The sequence below is a fragment of the Fulmarus glacialis genome, unplaced genomic scaffold (assembly GCF_000690835.1).
Source record: "Fulmarus glacialis isolate BGI_N327 unplaced genomic scaffold, ASM69083v1 scaffold8356, whole genome shotgun sequence".
NCBI classification, from domain to species: Eukaryota; Metazoa; Chordata; class Aves; order Procellariiformes; family Procellariidae; genus Fulmarus; species Fulmarus glacialis.
The window spans coordinates 12110-35912 of record NW_009216207.1 but is presented as its reverse complement, the minus strand read 5'-3'; the positions used below and the strand labels follow the sequence as shown (position 1 = coordinate 35912).

At 40.5% G+C, this 23803-nt stretch overlaps 1 protein-coding gene across 4 annotated transcripts in view; it reads right to left on the bottom strand.

Moving 5' to 3' along the window:
• The window catches only part of DEPDC5 (DEP domain containing 5), a 46728-nt gene that overhangs the window by 11761 nt on the left and 11164 nt on the right, over positions 1-23803 (bottom strand). The window contains exons 17-33 of one of the 4 annotated variants that reach the window (XM_009579219.1): positions 22936-23005; positions 22364-22400; positions 21505-21625; positions 20221-20441; positions 18405-18608; positions 17751-17886; positions 15925-16022; positions 12516-12581; positions 10991-11174; positions 9649-9809; positions 8459-8576; positions 8120-8287; positions 7005-7224; positions 5971-6104; positions 5017-5125; positions 2135-2197; positions 394-545 (exon numbers count right to left, since the gene is read on the bottom strand). In XM_009579219.1, coding sequence (XP_009577514.1) covers positions 394-545; positions 2135-2197; positions 5017-5125; positions 5971-6104; positions 7005-7224; positions 8120-8287; positions 8459-8576; positions 9649-9809; positions 10991-11174; positions 12516-12581; positions 15925-16022; positions 17751-17886; positions 18405-18608; positions 20221-20441; positions 21505-21625; positions 22364-22400; positions 22936-23005 — 2262 coding nt within the window. The remainder of the gene's footprint in view (positions 1-393; positions 546-2134; positions 2198-5016; positions 5126-5970; positions 6105-7004; positions 7225-8119; positions 8288-8458; positions 8577-9648; positions 9810-10990; positions 11175-12515; positions 12582-15924; positions 16023-17750; positions 17887-18404; positions 18609-20220; positions 20442-21504; positions 21626-22363; positions 22401-22935; positions 23006-23803) is intronic. The other 3 variants (XM_009579220.1, XM_009579221.1, XM_009579222.1) reach the window with 3 other exon arrangements.

Genomic DNA, 23803 nt, shown 5'->3' with positions numbered 1-23803 from the left:
AACCTACTCAATCCAATTAAGACCTGCAGGGCCCCCCTTTGCTAAAATAGACAGAAGACGGATGTCAATTCAAAGCCTGGTTTTCTGCTAACAGATTTCAGAAATGGAAATTCTTCGTTCTTCATTTTTTGAAGAATGAAGCTCTTTTTGTGGGTGGGGAAATCAGGCCTTGTGTTCATTTAATTCTGGAAAACTGGGTTGCAAGGCTCATTTTACTACCACTCTTTCTGCATGTGGAAATGCTGCAGTAAGGTCTTGTGACAAATGCCTTCTGTGCTGACAGACACAGCACATCTTGTTCTCAGGTTCCTGTTTAAGTGCCCATTCCTTGACACCAGAAAGGGGAATGTAACTGAACAGGACTGCAGTATAGCACCGCTGTGCTTTTCTTACCTGCCCTCTGCAGCACCAGCTGTGGTATATCCTTGGTCTGCAACACTCTGGGAACTTCCCAAGGTCTGCATGTTGCCCCTATCAGGTAACTGCCCCGTGTTTATCAATGTGTTGCCATCTGAGGTTGCAGGAACTGATTGATCTATAGAGACCTGCACGGAGTAAACACAGCAACATCTTTATGAAATTTATGATGTAATCCGTTTCCCATTTGGTCCCCTCCCCGCATCATCTGTACCTCAGCTCAAGTTAGTTAGCAACAAGCAATACTATAAGGCAAGCACAAGCATACGCAGAAAGGATAAATACAGTCTTACTTTTGTCATCACTACAGAGCTACTGACAAACAGGAAATTCAGACCCCAGTAAAGATGAGGATCAGCAGCCCAGCAACAACTGTCTTGAGAGAACTACTGGCAAACCAGCAACACCAGTCCGAACCTGACATATTCAACTTGAGTGAATAACTGTGATTATAAACATGCGATGGACAGAACAGGAAACTTAAGCACTACAGGAAAGTAGTAAGCAGTTAGAAAAACTCGTTTCAACTCTAACTCTCAGACAAAAATATGCAAATGTATCACACGGAATTCAAGTTTCATAATGCACAAAATCAGCTCATCTTCCTTCCTTTCTTCGGGTAGTATCAGGAGGCTGGTTGGCACCCACCCACACCTATGTCACTAAGACAACAAGAACACTCTCCTCCTGCAGCAACACTTGCACTATTGCAACAGTAGACTGAATAGTTCACAAAAATCAACACAAAATCATTTCAGAAAGAACATGAATGCTGAAAGATTCAGCAAAGTACAGCCTGTAATTGCCATCTGTCTGGTTTAGGAAAGGCATATTATATAAAAGCTAGAGAGGTGGGGGAGAGGAACAGGAACAGCAGACTAACTCAGTAACTCAAGCTGGTGTAAATATGAGGGCTGATCTGCCATGATGAATCCACAGGACATGCACAGCTAAAATCACAAAGCTGGTAGTTTGGCTTAGGACCGATAGCCAGACCAGAGTCCTTTATTTATGCCATTTCTCACATCCCGAAGATGTCTCACTCTGCAATGGCAGATATCCCTTTTTGGGTAGCCAAGACCGGCAGATGCTCCTGCATCGAATCTACAGTCCCCACAGCCAGCTAAATCCACCCTCCCTCCTCAGAGCTCACTTCAACCAGCAGTATTTTCTATGGACACACACTGTTATTACTAACTCCTAACTGCTCTTAGGTGTACAAATAACTTCTGTCACGATGCCTCTTCTAAACCAAGATGACACCAATATTTTCAGCCCTCAGTTGTTTAAGAATCCAAGGACACAATTTGACCTGGATCTCCCCAGAGCTACCTGTCAGTCAAATACCACAGAAGAAATTTAGCCAAGAACGAGATGAGTAAGCTGTTGCCATTTTGTTTAGCAAGGGAGGATGGAAAATAAGTACTTACTGAAACACAAAAAGAGAAGCTTCAGTAGTTGACAAGACAGTACTGCAAAGGACAGTAAGGCAGGGCACATGAACATCCAAAGCACATCACAAACATTGAATGGTGGAAGGAAATAGTTGCATCCACCACCACCAGCCACTTTGTCCTGCTAATGCTGCGCATCTCCCTCTCAACGAGCAGATCTGGAAACTAAGATAGGTTCCCCACGTGGCTAGCTCAGGACAACAAATGTTCTCCATCACCTCAGTCCAAAAGCCAGAGATGACAAGACCCCATTCAAAACTAACCTGTGAGTAGAAGGTTGAAGCCGTACGTGGGCTGCGAACAAAATCCATAAAGAAGGCCCCATCCTGAAGGCATCAGAGGAAGTAGGCCCATTAATGGCAACAGCAACAAGGAATTGAAGAAAAGCAAATACAAGGTTGTGCAAGTATGAAATGACCACAGAGAGAAAGTATGAGGAGAACGCAAATCCCAAACAGACCCAGAACGTCAGATGCAGCAGAATGCAGAGCATCAGGGGTTACTGACACACATACCCTTACTTTCTCTCTCTGTAACACGACATTGCTCTTCCTTAGCACAGATGCTTTTCCAAAGTTTTGAAAACCACACTGATCAGAAGCAAACTGAAAGTACAGCCTCCCCTCCACACTTCACAGGAGAAAGGTTTGAGCTCTAAAGTCCGTGGGTTTCCATCCCAAATGCAAAGCTGAATAGTGATACAGAAACCTGTAGAACTACATGTGTCATGAGAAATGTCCAAAGGACAGCTTTTTGTCTAGTCTGTCAGACATTCAAATGATAAAGAGCGAGAGGCAAAGAAGCTCTTTTCAGGAAGCACACTCTTCCTCTCAAATGCAGGTCTGGTATGGTGCAAAGGAAAGGGAAGAAAAATTCATCATAAAGATCTTTCCAACATTGTGTTTAATACTTCATGCAACATTAAATAGACACTGCCTGTGCTGTGTTCCCTGCCTACTTGCAAATCCTGCATGAATTTATCCCTGGCTGCTATTCAAAGATATGTCAAGATTCTCTTATCACATAAGATAATGCAGTGGAACTCAACTAGATTCTCATTCCCTATTTGTAATTCTTTATTCTGTTCCCTAGGCAAAATATTTTGTCTAGCCTGCAGTTAAGATGATGCTTATGCTGGTAAGTACATATAAAACATTTTCTGGAAGGAAAAAATGCCAGGGTTATATGGCTGGCAATTTATGCAGTGCAGAAGCAAAGCCAAGCACCAGGGCAAAGACTTCCTGAACAGATTATGCATCAGGCTAACTCACTGTGTTAAAATCATACTGTATTGCCCAGTAACTGGCTGAAGTGACTTGTCAGTTCTACTCTGAAACAGAGTAAAAGTGGAGCCAGTGGCTCAGTTTTGTTTTGGAATAACTCCAGCACTGAATAGCACCCTAGAAAAGCACTTGCTCCCTTGGCTGCTGACAGAGCACACAGCTGTGACAATTTGTCAGTACTTTGGCTGCAAGTCTCCGGACAGCCAACAGACATACCCATGCTGGTGAGCCCTGAAGGGGTTGTGTTGTCCTGGAAATGCGAGGCACACATTTGCTGATATTTCCAAGTGAGCACAAAGCTGCCTGATAAGGCTACCTGTCCACCGGCACCTTTCCAACAAGCGTGAGCCATCAATTTGGAGATCCCAATTGCTTCTCTCCCAGTCCTCATGAGTAAATATTTATAGGAGTGTTTACTACTGCAGTGTGAAAGTGTGAACCCTCTTCCAGATTCTCCAGTTAGCCCTCCAGAGAGGCTTTCCAATATAGTTACTTTTAAAATTACACAAGATGGCATTTGCTTATTAGCATTTGCTGATAGCACAAAGTCTGCTACTTTGTTTCCAACACAATAGCGTGCCATTGCTAAGGAAGCCAATTTTGCCTTCTTCCCTCTGCCATGCAGAACAACCGGACCCAACATTCTTGTGTCCTATGCAGAATTTTCACCAGTTTTACTGATAGAAAGAGATATTTACAATTTTTGTATTTAAAGAGGGAAGTTTGATGAAGTTGATTTTCCAAAATGGTAGAAGAGGAGAATGCAAAGCCTGAATTATGATCTGAAAGTTTGCAAACATACCTCAAGTCAATTTCTGCACCTACTTTTTCCAAGCCTACCATGACCTGCTCCAGAATCTCATCTGTGTTTTGGAAACACTCTCATTCTACAAATAGCTGCCTATTTCTAAGATGATTGCAGTTACTCTATCACTTCAACTAGCAATATCCAGGTCTCCAGAATAACACAGTTGTCCCTGGTGGTGGCAGGAAAAGGTGGATGTCAAAACACTAGATGCTAAGAGAAAAATACTGAAAGAGATGGTTAAGTTGATAGCGGGGAATCTTAGAACTTTTTCTTTGCCACACTTCAACTGTTGAACCCAAATACAGGTCATGCTTAAGTCTTGTATCTTATTACTTATTACTTCTGCTGAAAGACCGTCATGTCAGAATACAGAAAAATAATCAAATATTTCTGGTTAGACTTGGAGATGGAGTTTCTGCTCTCCCGGCACTCACAAGACAATTGACAGGAAGGCTGAGGGATAGCACAGTCTTTTCTTTAAGTGTCTGAAGAGAGCTCCAGGAAGACAGTTTTCTCCAGCCTGGAGTCCAGCCAGTGAAGGAATGACATCTAAATCACTACTCAGGAACACATCCTCTCCTCTAAGCAGATGCGAGTAACTGGAGTTCATGCTGTTAAAATTCCACTGAAGCTTCACACAGTCACGGTCTAGAACTTGATTTTGCTCTTAAAGACAGCCTTCATATAGATGCAGGCAGCACTGTACTACTAAATCTAAAAATCAAACCCTGACTAAAATGAAATGTGCTACTGAAAAAGGAAATGGACTAATTAACAAATACCACTTAAATTAGCAAAACACACTGAGATAGCATCTCAGGGATTCCATCTCATTGTCACAGTGTTAAAGAATTGAAGGATGGTTGTGCCCCAACCTCTTCCTATGCCCTTGCACACAAAGGCTTAAGGGCATCCCTGGTACAGGACCAGTCCTTGCTGGATTAGAGAATAAGATGTGGTGTGATGTAGCCATGTGCTTAGAGAAATCACCTTCTATTATTTGAGAAATTCTTATATAAAAATAGTAGCTAAAGAAAGACCAGAAAGTCTTTACCTTACGAGGGCTGTCCATATAGGTGGGTGTGATAGCAATGCTCCCACTCTCCGAAGGCTGCCCAGAGCTCTTCCCAGAAAGCATTGCTGCTTGCTGCTCCCCCAGTGTCCTAAAACAAAAGGAAGGAATCTAGAGTTTGTTCAAACATGCTTTGTGTCAGCTTCCACCCAAAGGCAACCATCGCAGAGGGCTACTACTGTATTTTCAGACATTTGCTTTCCCACACCCTGAAGCACAGAGTCAATCCAATGTTCTTTTTACCCCACATAAAAAACATGGACCCTTGAACTTACTCAGTTTTATTATGCATGTGTAATACTACCTTATCATTAAAAAAATATTAAAGTCTCTTATGTATTTAACAGCAACAATGTTTTAAATTGTGTTTACAATGTATCTGGTATTAGTACTCTGAGCTTCTTTGAACAATTCTAGATCAATACTGAAAAAGGAACCTCAGAAGTTTCACAGGTATTTTAATAGATGTTATCAGTGCAAACCAGTTATTTTCTTTAGGCTATATCTGTTACCCAGTGTTTATACTGAGACCACTCAATTGGTGTAATGTACTTGTGTACTCTTATGTCCCAGTTAAGCTCTTCTTATGTGGATACAACTGTATTGGCAAATCACAAATAGATGACAATCTGATGTGTAATGGACTGAGATGATATTTAAAAAGATGCTCCTTCTAAATTACTGGACATTCACTTCTCTAGTCTCCATGTTCCCTTCTAGTCTTTGGTATTCGTTCTATTAATGGAAACAGAATACAAGGAATTCACTGGAAAAGCCCAGTATTTCCCCAGCCCTGCCACAAGGATACTAAAGAAGCAGGATCACACATCCCTTTTCTCGAGGCAAGGGCCCCCAAATCTACATTAGCCAGCCCAGGTGGAATATGTAGGAAGGATGTTCTAGTGCTCTTCACAAAGCCTAGTTGTAGAGACTCACTTCTGACTGGCTTCCATCTGCAGCAGAGCTGAGAGTGCTGAGGTTCCTTTCTTCCCAATGGGAGGCCCAGACTGCTCCAGAGAGTGGGTGGGAATTGGACCAGCAATCTGCAAGCCTTTCATGGCAGACCCTTTCTAACAAAGGAAAAACGAAAGCACAGACTTAATCAAGCTAGGCTTAACTAGTAAGCAAGAACACACCACCTCACGTCAGCAGGGCTTTATTAGGCACACTTTAAAAAGGGAGTTAAACCATAGGTACACAAGAAATGGAACAGCCTAGTGTCTTGTGTGGATGCTATTCTCAAAATAAAATGGATGTTATTTTGGAAAAGGTGGATTTGCTCTGACATAAATTACCCCATTCAGTGTGTGAATTGGAAGAAAATTTGATACACACTAATCAGTTTCCCATCACCCTCTTGAAACTACTGTTCACCAGGAATTCACCCATACGGTTATCTTTTCACAATCCTTTTTCTAAGTCTGCAGCACACAGCCAACCCAGTTAGAAGTTACCAGCTTAACTACCTCACAGATCCCTTTTTATCAATTACCTGCATCACAAGGTGCAGTAATGTGTCCAGGCTAACCATATCTACAGCACAAAGCAATGCACATTTGCAAAGAGGTGGCATCAGGCTTGTGGTAAGAGAAGACCAGCTGAGGAAAAAATAGAGCACCAACAGGCTAAGGCATGGCTACGCTGTGCAGAAGAGCTTGGCTTCTCATGGAGTGAGCTAACTGTTCTGATTCTGGTTCCAGCCACAGCAGCATGGCATACCCATTCCAGGTAAATGTAATTAGTTCAAGAATAGCAAGGTGTTAACAAGGCCATACTATTTGAAATCTGAAATAGTCTGTCGGTCAGCACTGTGCTTTATGTATGGATAACCCACACATACACACACATACACACACATATACCCCCCCCAACTTGCTTGGGATTGTCTCAGGGTCTCTCTGCTAATGCTTCATTAGATGGTTCAGACAAAACTCAAACTCAGCTTCTCACCCAACTAAAAGCTGACTCACTCGAATCATTCGATCAGATCGATGGCGTCGACGAATGCGGTTCAAACCCTCCACAAAGCGAATGAATCCATCTAGGAGCTGCCACTCCTCCTCATCAGAACGGGGCTTGTCACCGTACACATCGCAGTGCGCCTCTCCTTCCATAATGCGCTTTGTGGCACTGATGCAGGCAGGCAGAAGCAGAAAGCGGGTCCTCCAAAATTTCAGTGACTCAATAAGGCTGAAGAAACATGGAAGACAGGACAGAGTTCAGCACAGTTTCCTATGAAGGATTTTACAGTAAGTAAAATACAGATCTATCTGCTGTAAATTTCAGGGAGTATAGTGACAATCTCATTCTGCTATCCCTCAGTGAGAAAGAGCAGATATGCAAAGGAATGGGCAGCAATATGAATATCACCGGGAAGTATTAAAACATTGATATGCAGAAGAGAAAACAAGGCTATCTTCAGAGTAATTGTATTATAGAGATATATTTTCTTTTCTGTAAGAGATAGGCTACAAAGGCTTTTTCTCTAAAAATAAGCAAAGAAAAAGGAATTTTAAAGGTACACATCAGAGTAGGAGGCATTTTGATTGAGACCTGAATAGAAACAAAGATAAAGACAGACGGGTTTTGTTGAGAGAAGATATCAAAAAGGCTATTGATACTAGTGGAGATATTCCACATTGCTAACAAGAAGCCCTGCTCTACATAGCTTAGCAGTAGGACTACAGTAAAGCTAAGCCTAGGACCCCAGCAAGCCTCCAACAGATTCAAACTAAATGGAAGTTTTGAGTCAGATCCAGAAATGAGTAAGAAGCCAAGAAAAGCATCTGTGCGGTACAAAATGCCACCATATTTCTTTGCATTTGTAGCAGAGGAAAAAAAAGAAATAGTTCATGCCAAATTTTGTGATCAAGACTTTGTAGCAAAGATCAGATAACGCAACAGCAACACAGAGTAAGATTTCTACAAGGCAACAGCTGCTAGCACCATACAAATTAAAGTGGGCCAGTTACTCTCCCTGGAGTACTGAGCATTTGTGAGTTGAACTTGTTGAAGAAATTTTAGGTCAAAAAGGAAAAGAGGCAATTAGGACACAGAACAGTCTGGATGGAAAAGGAGATAGCACCTGAAATCCTCAGAGCCAGCAGAGCAGATATACTGATCCAAGTAATTCCACTTGTACTCTTCTAGTCTCTCATGGGAAAATTCTACCCAGCAAGAGACAAATTCAGAGTCAGAGTGTGAGGGACACAAGCTGTAAGTGTAGTTTATCTGAGCAGATTCATATGGATACCTAAAAGAGAAAACACAAACATTAATCTCAGCATCATCAATAGCAGTGCTTCTCCTTCTCCTAAAGAGAAAGAAGGTTGTACAGTATGTTCTTTCAAGCAAGTACAGGCAGCTGGAAAAGCATGTTCATCCGAACACTGATAGCAAACTACTCAACCAGAGAGATACTCACTTTGGCAGGTATCGAGTCACAGTAATTATTTTGTCTTTTAATGTTACTTTGTGGAAAGTACGGCCCATACTCAGCCAGTACTGATCTTCTTCCTCAGGTCGATTTCTTGATACAAGACCTAATTATAAAAAGCAAAACACACCCCCTTTCAGCTTCCTGCAATAGTCAGAACGTTGTCAACAAACTGTACCTATAGAAAAAGACTCCAGAATCAGGCTTCTGAACTCAAGACAAACTAAAAGCCATCTTTCAGGCCACCTTTTTAAGGAACATATGCACAATGAGCCTTTTGTTCTCACAGTTAAGATTTGCTAGTATCACAACCAAAGAAGGGCATTCACAATACATACGCTACCAATACAGACCTTCTCTCGTCAGGACAACTAGAGAACAGACAATATGAAGTGTTGAGAAATTGGTGGGTATGATGGTAAAGCTGGGCTCTACTTTCGCTTCCTCTCTGTGCTGCATTCCTGTAACTAACCACTTAAGCTCAGCACTTTACCAAAGGAGCCTTGCTGCTCATTCCTAAAACAGTGAATAACAACCATATCCTATTCATGTGTATTCACTGCTCTGTGAACACTGTATCACGCTGACTTGTCTAGAGAATACCCAGAAAAAAAGTGAGAAGTCAAACAGTAAGTCAGATTCTCTCAAAGGAATATGATACCCTCTTAACCCACTCCAGTCCTCTGGGGTTTAACTAGGTTTAGCTGACCCGTGGTTTCAGGACAATGAAGGTTTACCTGTCTACCTGGGACCTTCACAGCTATTTTAGAGTTAGGAAACTGCTTCTAGATACATACATTTGGGAGCTTTGGGTCTGTCTTCTTCTAGAGATGTGCCTGCCCTGCAGTCACCATGTGAATTGTGTTTAAGATGTATTCACTCAAACAGCACTCAAGCCATATTTCATTTGGGTTCACCATCATGAATATGAGGCCAGTTTCTTATTACAGTTCAAAAATCCTGCACCTGTCACTCCATGATGCAGCTGAGTTGTTTGTGCTGACCCAGATCAGGCTCTCTCACAGCAAAGACTTTCATTATAACAACAACAAAAAAAAGAAAAAAAAAAAAGAACAGAAGGCTTCAACGAGCATCTATGACCAATTCATAAGAGGTTACTGGGATTGGCAGAAGGCGAGAAAGACAAAAGACTGAATTGTCAATATGAAGTCACTCACCTCGACTGTAAAGGGGACTGCTGCTGAGTGGGGGTGGCACAGTTGTGGCTGGTTTCTGTGGTTTGGATTGCACAATAATTTGATAGCCTTGCATGAGACGCTGACAAATAAACTCTTCAAACACCTGTTGGGCTGTCATCTGCACTCCTTCCTCATCTCTCCTGAACACAAAGGTTAAGGAGACTAGAATAAGGAAGCTGACCACACACCTATTCTTAGCTCTGTGTTTCCTAATTGAGGATTTATGCCTGCATTGGGCTCTGTGCAAGTGGAGCCCTCTGCCTGTGAAAACCAACCTGCAAGAACAGGAGAGAAAAATGGATACCTTTCTATTTTGAACAGGTGATGATTAGCTGTCTGGCAATACTTATTAATTCCTTTGAAAGCAGTTTTGCAACTAGTAACAAATTGGCTTACAACAGTCGTTTAACTCCCAATAAATTCACCAATGAACACTTTTACAGCATTTTGCAGAGAATCTCAGTGCAGCTTGTAAATATTCAGCAGAGCTCAGAACTACAACTGTGCAGGCAATGCTCCACCCTCTCCCACAGCGGGATGTCTAAAGCAGAGACAGATTACACAAGACACATCGCTATGGCATCTTATACAACTACTTCTGCTCTGAACTTCGCCTTCCTGCTATAAAGGGACATTTGACATTTCTTTTAGGTGTTTCTTCATTCATTCTGCTATTTCCTATGTATTTCAATCACCCTGACTAATATTTTTGTTTTGTTCCCAAAAAGCAGCAACATGAACAGGTCTTTCTGATGTCTTACAAGTTGTGGAAAGTTTGAATAATGTTTAAGATGATGAGACAGCTTCAGAAAAAAAACAATCCAACCCTATTAAAGGATAGTTACCAGAGACCTCCAAGACAAGCAGAGAAGTTCTATTTATCCCCCTAATACTATTTTCCACCAAGATCCTTTAAACTAAATATCCCTGAAAGTGAGGATAAGCATCTTAAACTGTGTGTACACATGCATTTGCTCAATTAGTGTTTCCAAAATACTTGCTAGAAAATAGATTAACAAAGATGATAGCTTGAGTTTGATTTTTTTGATTGAAACACAACAGAATAAAAAAAGAGATGCAAAATTTTGTACGCAAACAATTTCTAACATAAAATCTACAGAACACAATACTGTCAGATGTTAACATCAGAAAAGGTGCAAAGTTACCACTGAAAAGAGAAAAATCTAATTATTCTGGGGCTAACTATGTTAACAATTCATCTTTCTCTTGTACAGTCTCCAAAGTGTTCCTCTTCCATCAACAGCACCTTAAGCACTTTGATTCAATGCAAGTTACTTTACAGAGAAGGTGCTGGCCAAACCTGTCAATGTCAGCTTCTGGGAGGAGATCATAGCAACCCTCGGTGTAATCGTTCTGCAGACTCTGACGGTCGGGGAAGTAGTCCGTGGTAAGAGGGAGACATGCTGGAGTAGTGAGAGATTTCCAGTCCACTCCAACTGTACAACAGAAGCCTGGCACTACGGGGGGAGCAGACAGCGTCAGAACTGCCTCGTTGTATCATTGGGGGGGCAGACAATGGGGGCATATATGGTCACCCATGAAAAAACAGGGTGCAGAGGAAGATGGAAGAAATGTGTGAAGAGGAAAGTTAGAAAGAATGAGGGACAAAAACAGAGTTGGCATAAAGTCAACAGGGACAAAAAGGGGGTGGAATGGGGAGGGAAAAGGAAAGTAGGACGGGAAGAAGGGAGGGAGAGAAAGAGACAGAGTTTGTTAAACAATGCAGTGCACATGCTAATTCAATCCCATCATGCAAATGGCATTCAAAGTTAATACATTTAATTTTCTGTTGATTGAAAGCTAGAGCTGACACAGCCACCACTCTTCCAAAATTACAGCAAGTCAGGTGCAGTTACTCAGTATTAATAAAATAGATCAACATTCCAAGTCTGAACAAGAAAATCAGACCAGCTTTGCATCCTAGACAACTGCAGAAGGAGCTGGGGATGAGGAGAGAAAGAATGACAGACCAGCCTCTTTCTGGAATAGTACAACAGCAGAAAAGGGAGTATTTCTACAGTTATAAAAACAGAAGACAGATCCAGAGGGGTGGGAAGACCAGAAAAATAGTGACTTGGAAAGCAATCCTTCCCCACACCCTTTCCTAGAGTTATGTTGCAGTTTTGAGATTACAGAGATCTAAAACTAGACATTAAAAAGAAAAAGATAACTAAATTATATCAACTCATCAGTTCACTACTGCACTACATTCTAACCTGCCTCAAGCGATCTATATCAAGGCATTTGGCCAACTACTAATTCTTAACTTCTTGTCATAGAGATCTTACAGACAGAAAGTTATTTTACGATAAAAACGTTAACATTAACGGCAGGAACACTGCACAAGAAAGTAATACAGGACAGACTGCTATAAAGAAAATGTTTTCTTAAGCAGTTACACACTTGTTTCTGTACTAGATGAAGACAGATATTTCTCAGTAAACGGTACCAAATTCAGAAACTGACTGTACTACTTTTGCTTCAATTAGCTGGTGACAAGCAAACGTTTCATATTGAGAGGCAGATAAGAGTTCAGCAGCTTTAGCTTTTTGCATAATAGTGTCTAGTAAGGAAAGAATTTCAGATGTAATACAACAACCAGTTTCACATATTCTTAAGAGATACAGAACTGTAACCATAGTGAGACACACAGTACAGGGAGATCCTGCAAATTACTGTAGGGCAAAATAAACTACTGCCAAAAGCCAGGTACGCTCCTCAGTTTCTTGCCTATCACCTCCTGATGCCTCTATATATGTACATGTCCTTTCCCTCCCTATATTCCCACCTAGACAAACTCTTTTCCAAACCTTTCTCCTGCTTACTTGGATCCGGAGAGTTAGAGACAGCATCTTCCAAGGAATCCTTGTTCTGAGTTCTGAGGTTCATCCCTACAAGAAAGAAATATGTATTTTATTTTAAGCAATTATGCACTTCACTTTCATTTCACACAAAAATAAATCAAAAGCATGCAAACGTTTTAAGAATATGGCATTTCTCTCCTTGGAAAGAACTCAGGGTTCTGCACAGCAGAAAAATACACAAAGCCAACTAATAAGGAAAAAAAAGACATCTTGGATGAAATTCGAACATCTCAGTAGAAGTGTTCAGAAGCTAAAAAGCAAGCAAAAACAACCTCCCCAAAATGGTGAAACACATCTTGAAACATAGATGCCATAAAAAAGCAAATAATAAAAAAAGAAGAGTCACCTGCAATCATTTAGCTTGCTAATCTCATGGTCTCAGAAGCTAAGTACTTTTAAATACATTCAGTACCCAAAACCAGAATCTTTTTTATTGGTTTTCTCATTTTATGAACAAGGGATAAGTTGAGAGGAAGAATTTCATAAAATATGGGAGCAGCAAGAAAGGCAATTATAACAGACTTTCACCTGGTGGGAGAAGAGAACCCACATATAAGATTCTAATTATTTAAGACTCTAAAGAGTCTAAGTAATTTATGAAAATCACGACACAGATTTACTCCAATTCCAACATTTTTAGGCATAAACTACTAGTACATGTCACTTCTCTGCCACGGGGTGGGGAGGAAACAAAACAAACAGTTGATCTTCTTGATTCAGCAAACACAAACTACCTTTTCATCCCTTGCCAGGCTAAAAATTTGAAAAGTATTAATTAAGCCTTCAGTGCCCCTAAATAAGTCTAATATATTAATTACAGACTGTTTAAAACTACATGTTCTGAAAAGGCAGCAACCTCCATTATGTTTCAACCTGTAAGATATACCTTGGTCCATACTTCACTAAGAAAGAATAGTTAGTAAGTTTTTATTCATTGTGAAAGGAAATAAAATGATAGCTATTGAAGAGATGCTCAGGTTTTGAGCAACATTCAGTTTATACTAACCTAAATAAAGACTAATAAGGGACTTAAGACTAATGAAAATTTATATTTAAGTTTTCATTAGGACTTAAGACACTATGATTTTTGTCACTATCAAATGGATTCGTTCTAAGTATCTGGAAAACAGATACTAAAACTACAGCTCAGTGAACACTAAGCCAACACAATACTATGGTACCCCTTGACCAGTTCTTCCTAGTCCCCATTTCACATCTGTCTGCTGTATTTGCATCAATATTTGTGTAGTTACAGTGAAACAATCCATACAGCAAAGAAAAAAACAGTTACTCTTCATTTGGATCAGTTCCCTGAACTGGTTCACCATGTAGCTGTATAAACAGCTGTTATGGCACATGAGAGGAAACAAACAGCTAAGGAGACAAGAAAAATTGCTGCTTAAAAGGCATTTATCAAAACACAAATTTCAGGAAGCCTCCAAACATTTTAAAGGAGCCATTTTTATAAAACTAGCTTACGTAGATTTATCCAGGAAATTGATATCAACATCATAGCTGTTACTCTAAATAGCATTTACTAACAGAAAGGATGGTTATCTGCTTCCATGATGATGCCAGTAAAACAGTAGAGGAGCTGGCTCAAATTGGCATTCATCTTTCACCAATTCCGTTGATGCCATCTGCCATCTAGTCAGGGAATTGCAACAAGATTTATTTGCTCTGAACTATCATCTACCATCTGCTGGACAACAGAGACAATATACTGAATGTCAGTGTAAACAGATGGGGTAATTTTTCACTGAGAAGCCCATGTTGCAGCAAAACATGCTGCGGACAACAGAGGAGAACCAGACTCACTGAGAAATCATATTTTTGGAGATAAAAAAAAAGAACTATTTCATTTCATAGGTGACTCAAACCATAAGGGAGAAACATAAGTCAAATCACTGAGTCACAATGTGGCAGCTACAGATGGCTGAGGGTGTTTAGTCAGGGAAGGTGCTCGTAACAACTTTCACAAAGACAGACAGATTAACTTCCACCACATACATGATATATATCCAATCTACAGACACAAAAGACTTCTATAAAATGCAAGCATGTTTATTGCCAGGATATGCTCTGCATCCACGTTGTGCAAGTTGTATCCAGCAGCTGAAATGCAGTTTAGCAGTTGTGAGAACAAAGTCTATCCGGAAGGCGGGCGGCCGGGGAAGATTAAAGCAAGAAAATGAAATGTATTCAGATGAAATCCACAGAAGGAAACAACGTAACAAAATCACTTTTAATGTGACTACGTGAACACAAGACAAGAGAGACACAAGAAAATTAAGTCTGCTAACTTCTTTATGGCTCTTCAAGGCATGAGCATAGGGGAAAACAATTGTTTTCATCCAAATGTAATTCAGAAGGGTGAATTTTTTTTTTTTAAATAATCTTTAAATTGGTTTTGAAAAAAGAACAGAAGTCTTGAATGCTATAGTCCAAAAGATCAAATTTTTTTTCCATGTGCCTACCTAAAAAGCACATCATAAAACCGGAAGATAGGTTGCAAAAAACCAGAAAACAGCATGCTTAGTAGGGCATGTTGTTTCACTTACAGGATTCAAAAGAAATGTTGAGAATTTCCACTAATTCAGGTGTCTGGGTAAGGTAAGAAAGTCAGTGCTAATCTTCAACTGCAAGTACAGACATGTGCCTTCTCTCAAAAATGTGATGACAGATTTTGGGCTGTGTGAATAACATTTAGTAAAAACAGTGCCATGTTCAAAGTGCTTAAAGTCTGGAGAAAGTGCATTTGTAGATAATGACAAGAAATGCTATAAAACACTGAATCCCAGAACTTCCCATGCAAAATAAACCTGCTTTTTTACAGCTTCTCTCAAAACCTAGATACGACCAAACTTTATTCTTTCCATCAGCTTGTATATGTAAAATACATGTATTCAAAAAAGTTTCTTAATCCACAGGGTGACACCTTAAGGCAACCCCACCCAGAAAAAAGAGTTGTGAACAATACCAGTGCATATTTAGTTATTTTTTTGTGTCTGGACATCAGTGCTTTATTATTATGGAACTAAACAACTGCCTGAGAGCTTATCATATGTAAACAATGAGCATCTTTCCATACTAAAGTTTATAATACATACCTAGAGAAGTAGACACACATGAAACAAAAACAAAACCCAAAACAACAAACCAACCCAAAAAAACTACCACACACCAAAAAGTCCAATTAAGAGCATTAACAGATCACTCAAAGTTGAAAACTGGTTCTCCCTTATTGATTCTTTGTACTTTGTAATGCCTGGTCTACCCACCTTCCATGACCTCTGGCTCTATTACTTCGTCACTGGTAATAAGGAAGGGCTTTCTCTCCCAACTCCATGCTCTATCATTCCTTTGTTACCTGCACCATTGCTGCCAGCCAGACCATTAGAGTACTCTTCTGTTCCGCTGAAGCTCAGGAAAGAGACACTGTCACCCGGATGCCGAGAGCTGATATGTCTGGAGAAAAACAAAATAGCCTGTATTATACAAACTTTCCTCACTCATGCCATTCCTTGCTTTTAACAAGAGCTGATATAACAAATAACAAGTAATCAGCCTGCCGTCTCAGCTGAGCCAGTGGTGAAACCATGCTCTTAATGATGTTTGCAGAGATGGTAACAGGCACAAAAGCAGCACAGAGGAGGCTGTAACAATATTCTGTATCTGTCCATGCTGTTTGTTCTTTGCCTCTAGCAATAACCAATGCACTACCTTTGCAGGACAGTAGAGAACCAGCTACTCATATACCTCCCAGGAGAGAAATAAAACTTAGCTAGTTATTTACAGATCTGATTTCATGGGCTATAAAACCAATATTCCAGACTGAGCAAATTGCTTTGGATGAGTACGTCATCCACAGAGACCACAAAGAGATCAAGAAAAAGAATTATCGAGAATATGACACAAGAGATTGGTGTTAATGACAAGATAATTTAGCACACTAAGATGTACTTATGAAGTAATAAAAAGGCAATTTTTTTTTTTAAAGCAGAACTAGGGAACAAAGTTGGTGAGGATGATGTCATATTAAAATTATGCAACACAGAAAGAGATTAGAGTACTCTAAAGGACAATACAAAGTGTAAGATATATATTCCCCCCTATAAAAGGGAAAGGAAAAAAAAAGCATGAAAAATAATTAGGCAGTATAATTTCCTGAAGGACTGCTTGAAGATAGCAGGGAAAAAAAAAAACCTGAAAATGAAAAAGGCAGAGGATACCAGCAGTGTCCCTCACTCACCCTGGACATCCAGAAACAGTATGTAGCATGCTTATAGAAATTCATGTAAGAGGAAAGAAACACATAGCAGGAGAGATACCAGTTAATGATGAAACAAGCTAACTTATTGGCAATTCTAAAGTTGCCTAGGCTACCAAAATGTTTTTGGTAAACAACATTTAATGATGAGTGAAAAACACGGACAAAATGCTGTCAATAAAAGAATAATCAGATAAAAAAGATGGGTAAGACAACATCTGGAGATTGGAGAACAACTATGCAGCTTGAAAAATGGCCGAGGTGAAGTGAACAATCTAATTTCTCTCACCGTCCCCCCCCCCCCCCCGCCGAAACATGCCACATCCAGTAACACTGGGATCTTTTTTGCTTCTCAGAGCCGACAATCAATATAAGCTCCCAACACTGACCAAAGCTTGTTTTTAAAAAAAAAACTAGTTTACGAACACAGGTACTTTCATTTGCAATCCATCCCTGATGTTTATGATGGCTGTATTTCTTACATGGGGAAGAAAGGACTGAATGGATAGCACTGAAATTGCTCAACAGTTACTGTGAGGCAAAGCTATGCCCTGTGCTAACATAATGTTCTATTCTGGGATCAAGGTCACAGCTATTGGGATAATAAGTCAAGAATTAAAGACACAGACTTCTATAAGGCAATTTTGAACAATTCCATGAATGATGCATAGTATTGCTTGTGCACTGCAAACTCTCTGTGATAAACTACCACCTTTCCCAAATTAGGGGAGGTAAACCATCTCCAGCCTTGCCAAAAGAGCTTTATATCTTAAAATAAAAGTATATATTGCATATGTGGTACTGACACAACATATTATTAAACTTAAAGATCACAACCTGTAACTGCATTACTGTAATATACATAAAATTTTAAGGAAAAGGGATGTTCATGCAAAGTCTACACAGATTCATCCTAAGGACCTCACCTGCCAGTTGCCTCATGGTAAGCCAGCTCCAGCAGCTCAGCAGAGGAATGTGTCAAATCCTGCTGCCCGTTGTCCTGCATTTCTGCCATATTCTGACGGGTTTGATGATGGATCTGGATAGCTTCTCCTGATGGACCTACACAGTTACAGTTTCATCATTAATCACCACATCTGCACTGATTCCTCTGTGGCTTGTACCCTCTTTTTGTCAACAACACAGGCAATGCTAACAAATGGAAATTAAGAAAACATGTTTACAAAATCTTCAAAGACTTGAACCTCTGGCATCTTCGCTGAAGCCAGCAAAGCAGAATATTCTTTTAAACATTTTGGAGGGCCTACTTACAAGGCACTAAACAAATATGAGAACAATTCAGCATCTGAAAGTCAACCCGAATTATAGTTATGATTCACTTCAACGGCCTCCATCTACTATAAGATTGTTCCACAGTACCTGATGCTGCCAGTTTGCCAATAGATGGTAATATTTTCAAAAAGAGCATCTCTGATTCATCAAGCCTATACACTCAGTTCAGCCTCTGTTACAGCACAGAGTACTTCAGGATGCCAGAGTTCACATTGGTTCTCTTGTTGTGTTAATGCTTGGACAAGGAAAAAGTAACAGCAATCTAACATGCTATGAAACAGACCTACCCACAGGAAAAGTGTGCATCCAGCGCCTCCTGTTAGATGTAAGTTTCATGGGCATGCGGGATGGGGCAAACGGGTTTATCAGTGCTCGCTGGGGTGTATATCCCCCAGGCCGAATGTGCAGCATGGATTCTGCACTGCCAACATGGAACCTCCCAGGGGCACTGGAGTCACGTTGCTGAGACTCCAGCATGTTCTCAAGGACATCTAGAAAACACAACTTAAAGTCAGCATGAGATCACGCAGAAGCCAAGGAAAAGAGAATGAATTGCTTAGGGATATAAAGATTCCCCAGGGTAAGAGGGAATACGGAGAGCTGAGGAGTAGGCAGGGAGAGAAGCTGAAAGCAATTTCAATCCAGCAAATTACAATGTAAATAAGAATCCAGACAAGAAAGAACATTATTTCACCTGCCATTACAGCACTGCTGTATACTGTGTCACTTTATACTAAATGAAGCCATAAAGAAACCACTTGCTAAGTCAACTATGAAGAATTACTCAGAGCTTTGAGAATTCCTGAGAAATCAAAAGACTAACACACCAGAAACTTCAGTATGAGTACCAAAGACATAGCAGAAGCTACAACTAAGCAACAGATGCCTTTTTTGCAACATTCAGATTTGACCACTGAAATAAAGCATTACTTCAAGAAGACATGGCACACGATCTCAGCAAGCTAGCAGTTAGTCATTACTATTCAATGTAGAACAGAAGTGCAATTATTTAGAAATAGGAGAGAGAAATAAACCAGATGATTAAGTAGCAATTACTCTGTTTAACAAACGGAAATCCCAAAGAGAAGGAAGGGTCTCATCTACCACTCTATACTGCCAACTTGAACACGTGAAAAACCTTAATTAGCCTGACTTTTCCCTCCCTGCCAGTCCTATTCCACACACATCCCCATCCAGTTGCACACCTTCAGCTGGGTCACAAGACTACCCTTCAAACTAAAGGAGAAACAGAAATAAAAAACCAATGTGCATTAACTGTCAGCAGGGGAAAACATGAAAGGTAAATGTAATGTGAAGTACACTGTGCATAGCACAGTGTTATAGCACATATCCGCAGTGTGGATAGCAGTTCCACATCAGTAAATCCAATTCCTGTAACAGGATAAATATGGTATCAGGTGTCATACAGCATGACATGAAAAAAACCCCACAACATAAAGAGCCTTCAGGGATAGACTTCTACAGAAGATCAAGCAATTGCAGGAGGAATACAATTTATCTAGAAATGAGTTGGGTTTGTGGAAGATACCGCATACCGTCTGAGAACAAGATTAAATTGGAAGGAAAAAAAGGAGACTGTCAGCACTACTAACACACCAAGATAGCTCAGCAGTACATTGTCAAAAGGAAGGATCCAGAAAGTGACACTTAATGACAACAAATCCCCATAGAGAGATGTTACAAGCAGGGTCCCCCAGGGCTCACTACTAAGGCCAATTCTCATTTGACAGATTACAGGTGACCTGGATAATAAAAAGTTACTTGTATATGTCCACATTTTCAGGCAGGCACAGAATAATAGTCAAATATTAAAGAAGGCAATAGACAAGGGAAAAGAGTAAATCAGTGTCAGGACACTTCTATTTAGGACAAGCCAATAAAAAAAAAAGTAATGGAATTGTACAAGGATAACAAAGGGAGAATGCACACCTAGCCATAGCTGGAGCTGCAGAAAAGGTGTACCATGAATGCTAATAAAAGCACCGTCTCCCCTGTGCTGGCCTGCCAGTGGCCAATACAAACTTCCATCTTCTCCCTCCCCTGTCACCACCTAAGGTACTTTCCCATTTGTCTTAGGCTGACCTCTGGTGCTGGTATAGCCCAAAGAGCTGCTGACTTCACACTGGTGCAGGTGAGGCCGTGGGATCATCAGAATGTTGGAGATCTTGCCCAGTGAGCTGTCATCAGAAGCCTGGCTCCTCACCTCCTCTGCAGGCAGCGTGCGGCTCTGCAGGGAAGGGCTGCATGAGACGTCATAGGAACTAGAGCTCTTTCTGGTACGACTTTCTCTCTCCCTCACAGACCTGCTGAAAATAAACAGACATGTCCAGTGATATGAAAAAGAAATTAATTCCTGGGTTATCAAGGGGCTTGAACAGGCCCAAGTCATGTAAGAGACTCAATACTCAACAGGTGAACTCAAGAAGAGGACTACAATGAAGCTATCACCATTTTTTTGACTATGTACTATATACTTTTGTGCATCATACAATAGAAGAACAGAACACTAAAACGCTTCCAGCACAATGGCTGTGAAAAGAGCATGTTCAACTCTTTATGCAATTCTACAGATACCATACCAAGCTGGTAATATAGATGTGGTCTAGAAGATACTAGACCTGAGCCTACAGTGCTAGGAACACATAGCTATAGAGAAACTACCTGGAATTATTAACTACATTAAATCGTACTGGCATCTTCCAGCATGGATTTCTACAAGCTGCTTATACTAACAAGTGAGTCCACATGCACAGCTTCCTCAGATTTAGGCAATGCTACTGAAAGAAGAAAAGCAAAAAAAAACCTTCAAAACCCATTCATCAATCCCATATTCCTGAAAAAGCACTAAAATTTATAGTTGTTCAATGAATTTGGCCAGGACCTGAGGATAATTAGCCTTTCGTCTCAGAGGAAAGGCCATGGAATATTTGAGAACCTGCACTCAGCTTCTCTGTTTCTTCTCTCATTCAGAAAGGGATCATTTTCAGGAAAGATTCCCCACCACTCTATGTTCAGCATCAGTTACCAAGCAGTGCTTCAAACTAATGCTATTTCTACAACTCTGTGCAAGTCTATTGTGCAAAATCTGCTAGGAACTTAGCAAGGGAGACTAGCTTCATTCTACTTCAGATAAAATTAAAGATGTAAGGAAAAAGTATACTTATGCCTTTTCCTAGATCCCACACACTATCTCAAGAAGTAAAATACCAGACAACCAGCCATAAATACTAGCTACAGATAAAGCTTTTTGTTCAATTGTAAGCACGTGGAGCTTAATTCTCCTTATATTTCTCAAAGCATTTTGTGCATCAAGAAATACACCATAACGTGGCTACTCTAGAACGAGTACACTCACAAGCCTCTTACCTGAAAGTGGTACAGCGCTGGGCTCTGGAGGGGCCTGGCAGTCTGAACACCTGGGCATCATAGCCATCATAATCTACCTGGATAGGCAGGGCATTCTCAGCATCTTTTGGAGCCCCTAACGCTGAAATAAAAATCATAGAGCACTGGAACCTCCTTCAAGAACGTTCAAGATCTGCAAATTAGAAGTATCCAACTCTCACCACTAAGAAAAGTATCTATTCCAAAAGAAATCACATACAAAAGTCTCATGAGCAGAACAGCTGGAACAGCTCAATTATCAAAGTTGGTTCCTCTGAATCAGGGTAGCTGAGGCCCTAATATCTTTCCCCCGTATATCCAAGACATTAAATTAACAATCAACAAATCAATCCTTGTATGAACAGATGCCTCAAGCTCCCTCACAAGGGAACTGCACATTTTAAAGCATCTTTGAAAGAATGGACAGCTTCACTTTTAGAATGTACACCTTCCTGAAACATTAGAAGAATGCAGGCTTCTCCCACTGTAATTCTGTGGTCATAGCACTGACAACATCCCAAGCCAGTGAATGCCCTCCTGTCCTTCTCCCACGAACAGTACCACTAGCACACCAGCCTGATACCGTCTGTTCTTCCAGCTAGGTGACAAGCAGCCAGGACAGAAACTCACCCCTCCACATTAGTTATTTACCAAGAAGGCAACTGATATAGGCACATTAACATCCTGGATAACGACTATGTGGGTTTGATGGTTTTCTACAACAATTGTCCCTTCCCACATCTCATCGGTAGTGTTTCTGCTGAAGTGTCATTGTCTCACTACAGCTGTTTGTTAGTTTGGGAGTCAGCGGGATAGATCATTCTGGAACAGAATTACTCACAGGCATCTCGGTTATTTTTTGCTTTCTCAGTCAGTGGCTGCAGGATCCAACAAAGGAAGTGTGAAGGGACCAAAAAAAACAAAAAAGAAAAAAAGAAAAAGAGAGAGCAAGAGAAAAGACAGAGAGAAGGGAGACAGTCAGCATGTTCTAAGGAAACATCCCCCAGTGTGATCAAGCATCAGACTAAAGTTTATCCCGCTGACTCAGCGAGGCAGCCAGACCACTTCAGAAGTATTAAATACTGATACTTGGTCACAAACCTGTGTACAAACCACATCTTTGTCAACACTTTTCTTCCTCTCCATGGAGTTCTTTGTTACAGAATGAAACTCTAATTTTTATGGTGGCTAGAACATTTCTCACCTAGTTTCATCCTAGAAAGGAAAGACCTACAAATGAGTCCCTCATTCACAATCCCTACAACAACCATTACAGCTTTGCTTTCACTGTCTTTTAATACAGAAACTTAGTTACAGCTATTGGAATACTTGCTAGAAAGATTCTGATGCTTGGCTGAGAGAAGGTATCTGACAAGCTAGTAAGAAGAAAAGATAAATCAGAAAGATACCTACTTTCCTTCCTGCCAGCTTGATCCGTGGAGTGAAGCTGTTACACAGGAGCTGGCTTTTGGATGTGTAGAAACTGAAAGGAAAAACAGGGTAGCTCAGCTGTCTTCTAAGAACTGAACATAGTTGGTTAGCTACACAGCAAACAGCCTGCGAATTTGAGCTAGCTATTAGAGAGAGAAAAGGGGATACCTTTCTCTGCCTAAGACAACATATGGAAAACACTGACGGATGGTTGAGAGAAGCTACTCTTTCCTTTGATTTCCTTTGACCAGCCTTTGATTCCCATACTGCCTCAGTCTAGACCTCTTCTTAATACGCTTACAACTGCATTCCCCAGTTCACTTCCTCTTTTTACAGAAAGGTATCCACTTTCACTGTCTATACAGTACTGTGCAGTTTACGCGACACTCTCCCTAATTTACATGACAGTAATGACTCACACCAGCTGCTTGAAAACTACAGACCTCCCCCCATTTGAAATAACTTATCAATTAAGATCTGTTTCTTGTCATCTGAATCTTTTAAATACTGCCTTATTATAAGCCTTCAAACACCTTTTTCATCTATGACAAAGATCAGATGCCTTCCAGCCACTTGAAAATACTAGGTATAAGCAACCCATGAATGTTAAATGGTCAGGACAGTCAATTAATGCATGCAGATAAAATGAGGTATTAAAAGAGAGAAAAAAATAATAACCCTACAGCAGAACAAGGACTGAGGAGGTAGTTTTCATCCTGAGCCCTGATCTCTATGTGCAGGCAAAGAAGAGAGAGTAATACGGCACAGAATGTTTAAGAGAAAGCAGAAAGGAAACCTACCATGTCTTGAAGTGAAGCAATGTAACACTGAGCCTCAGCGTTTCCTGCAA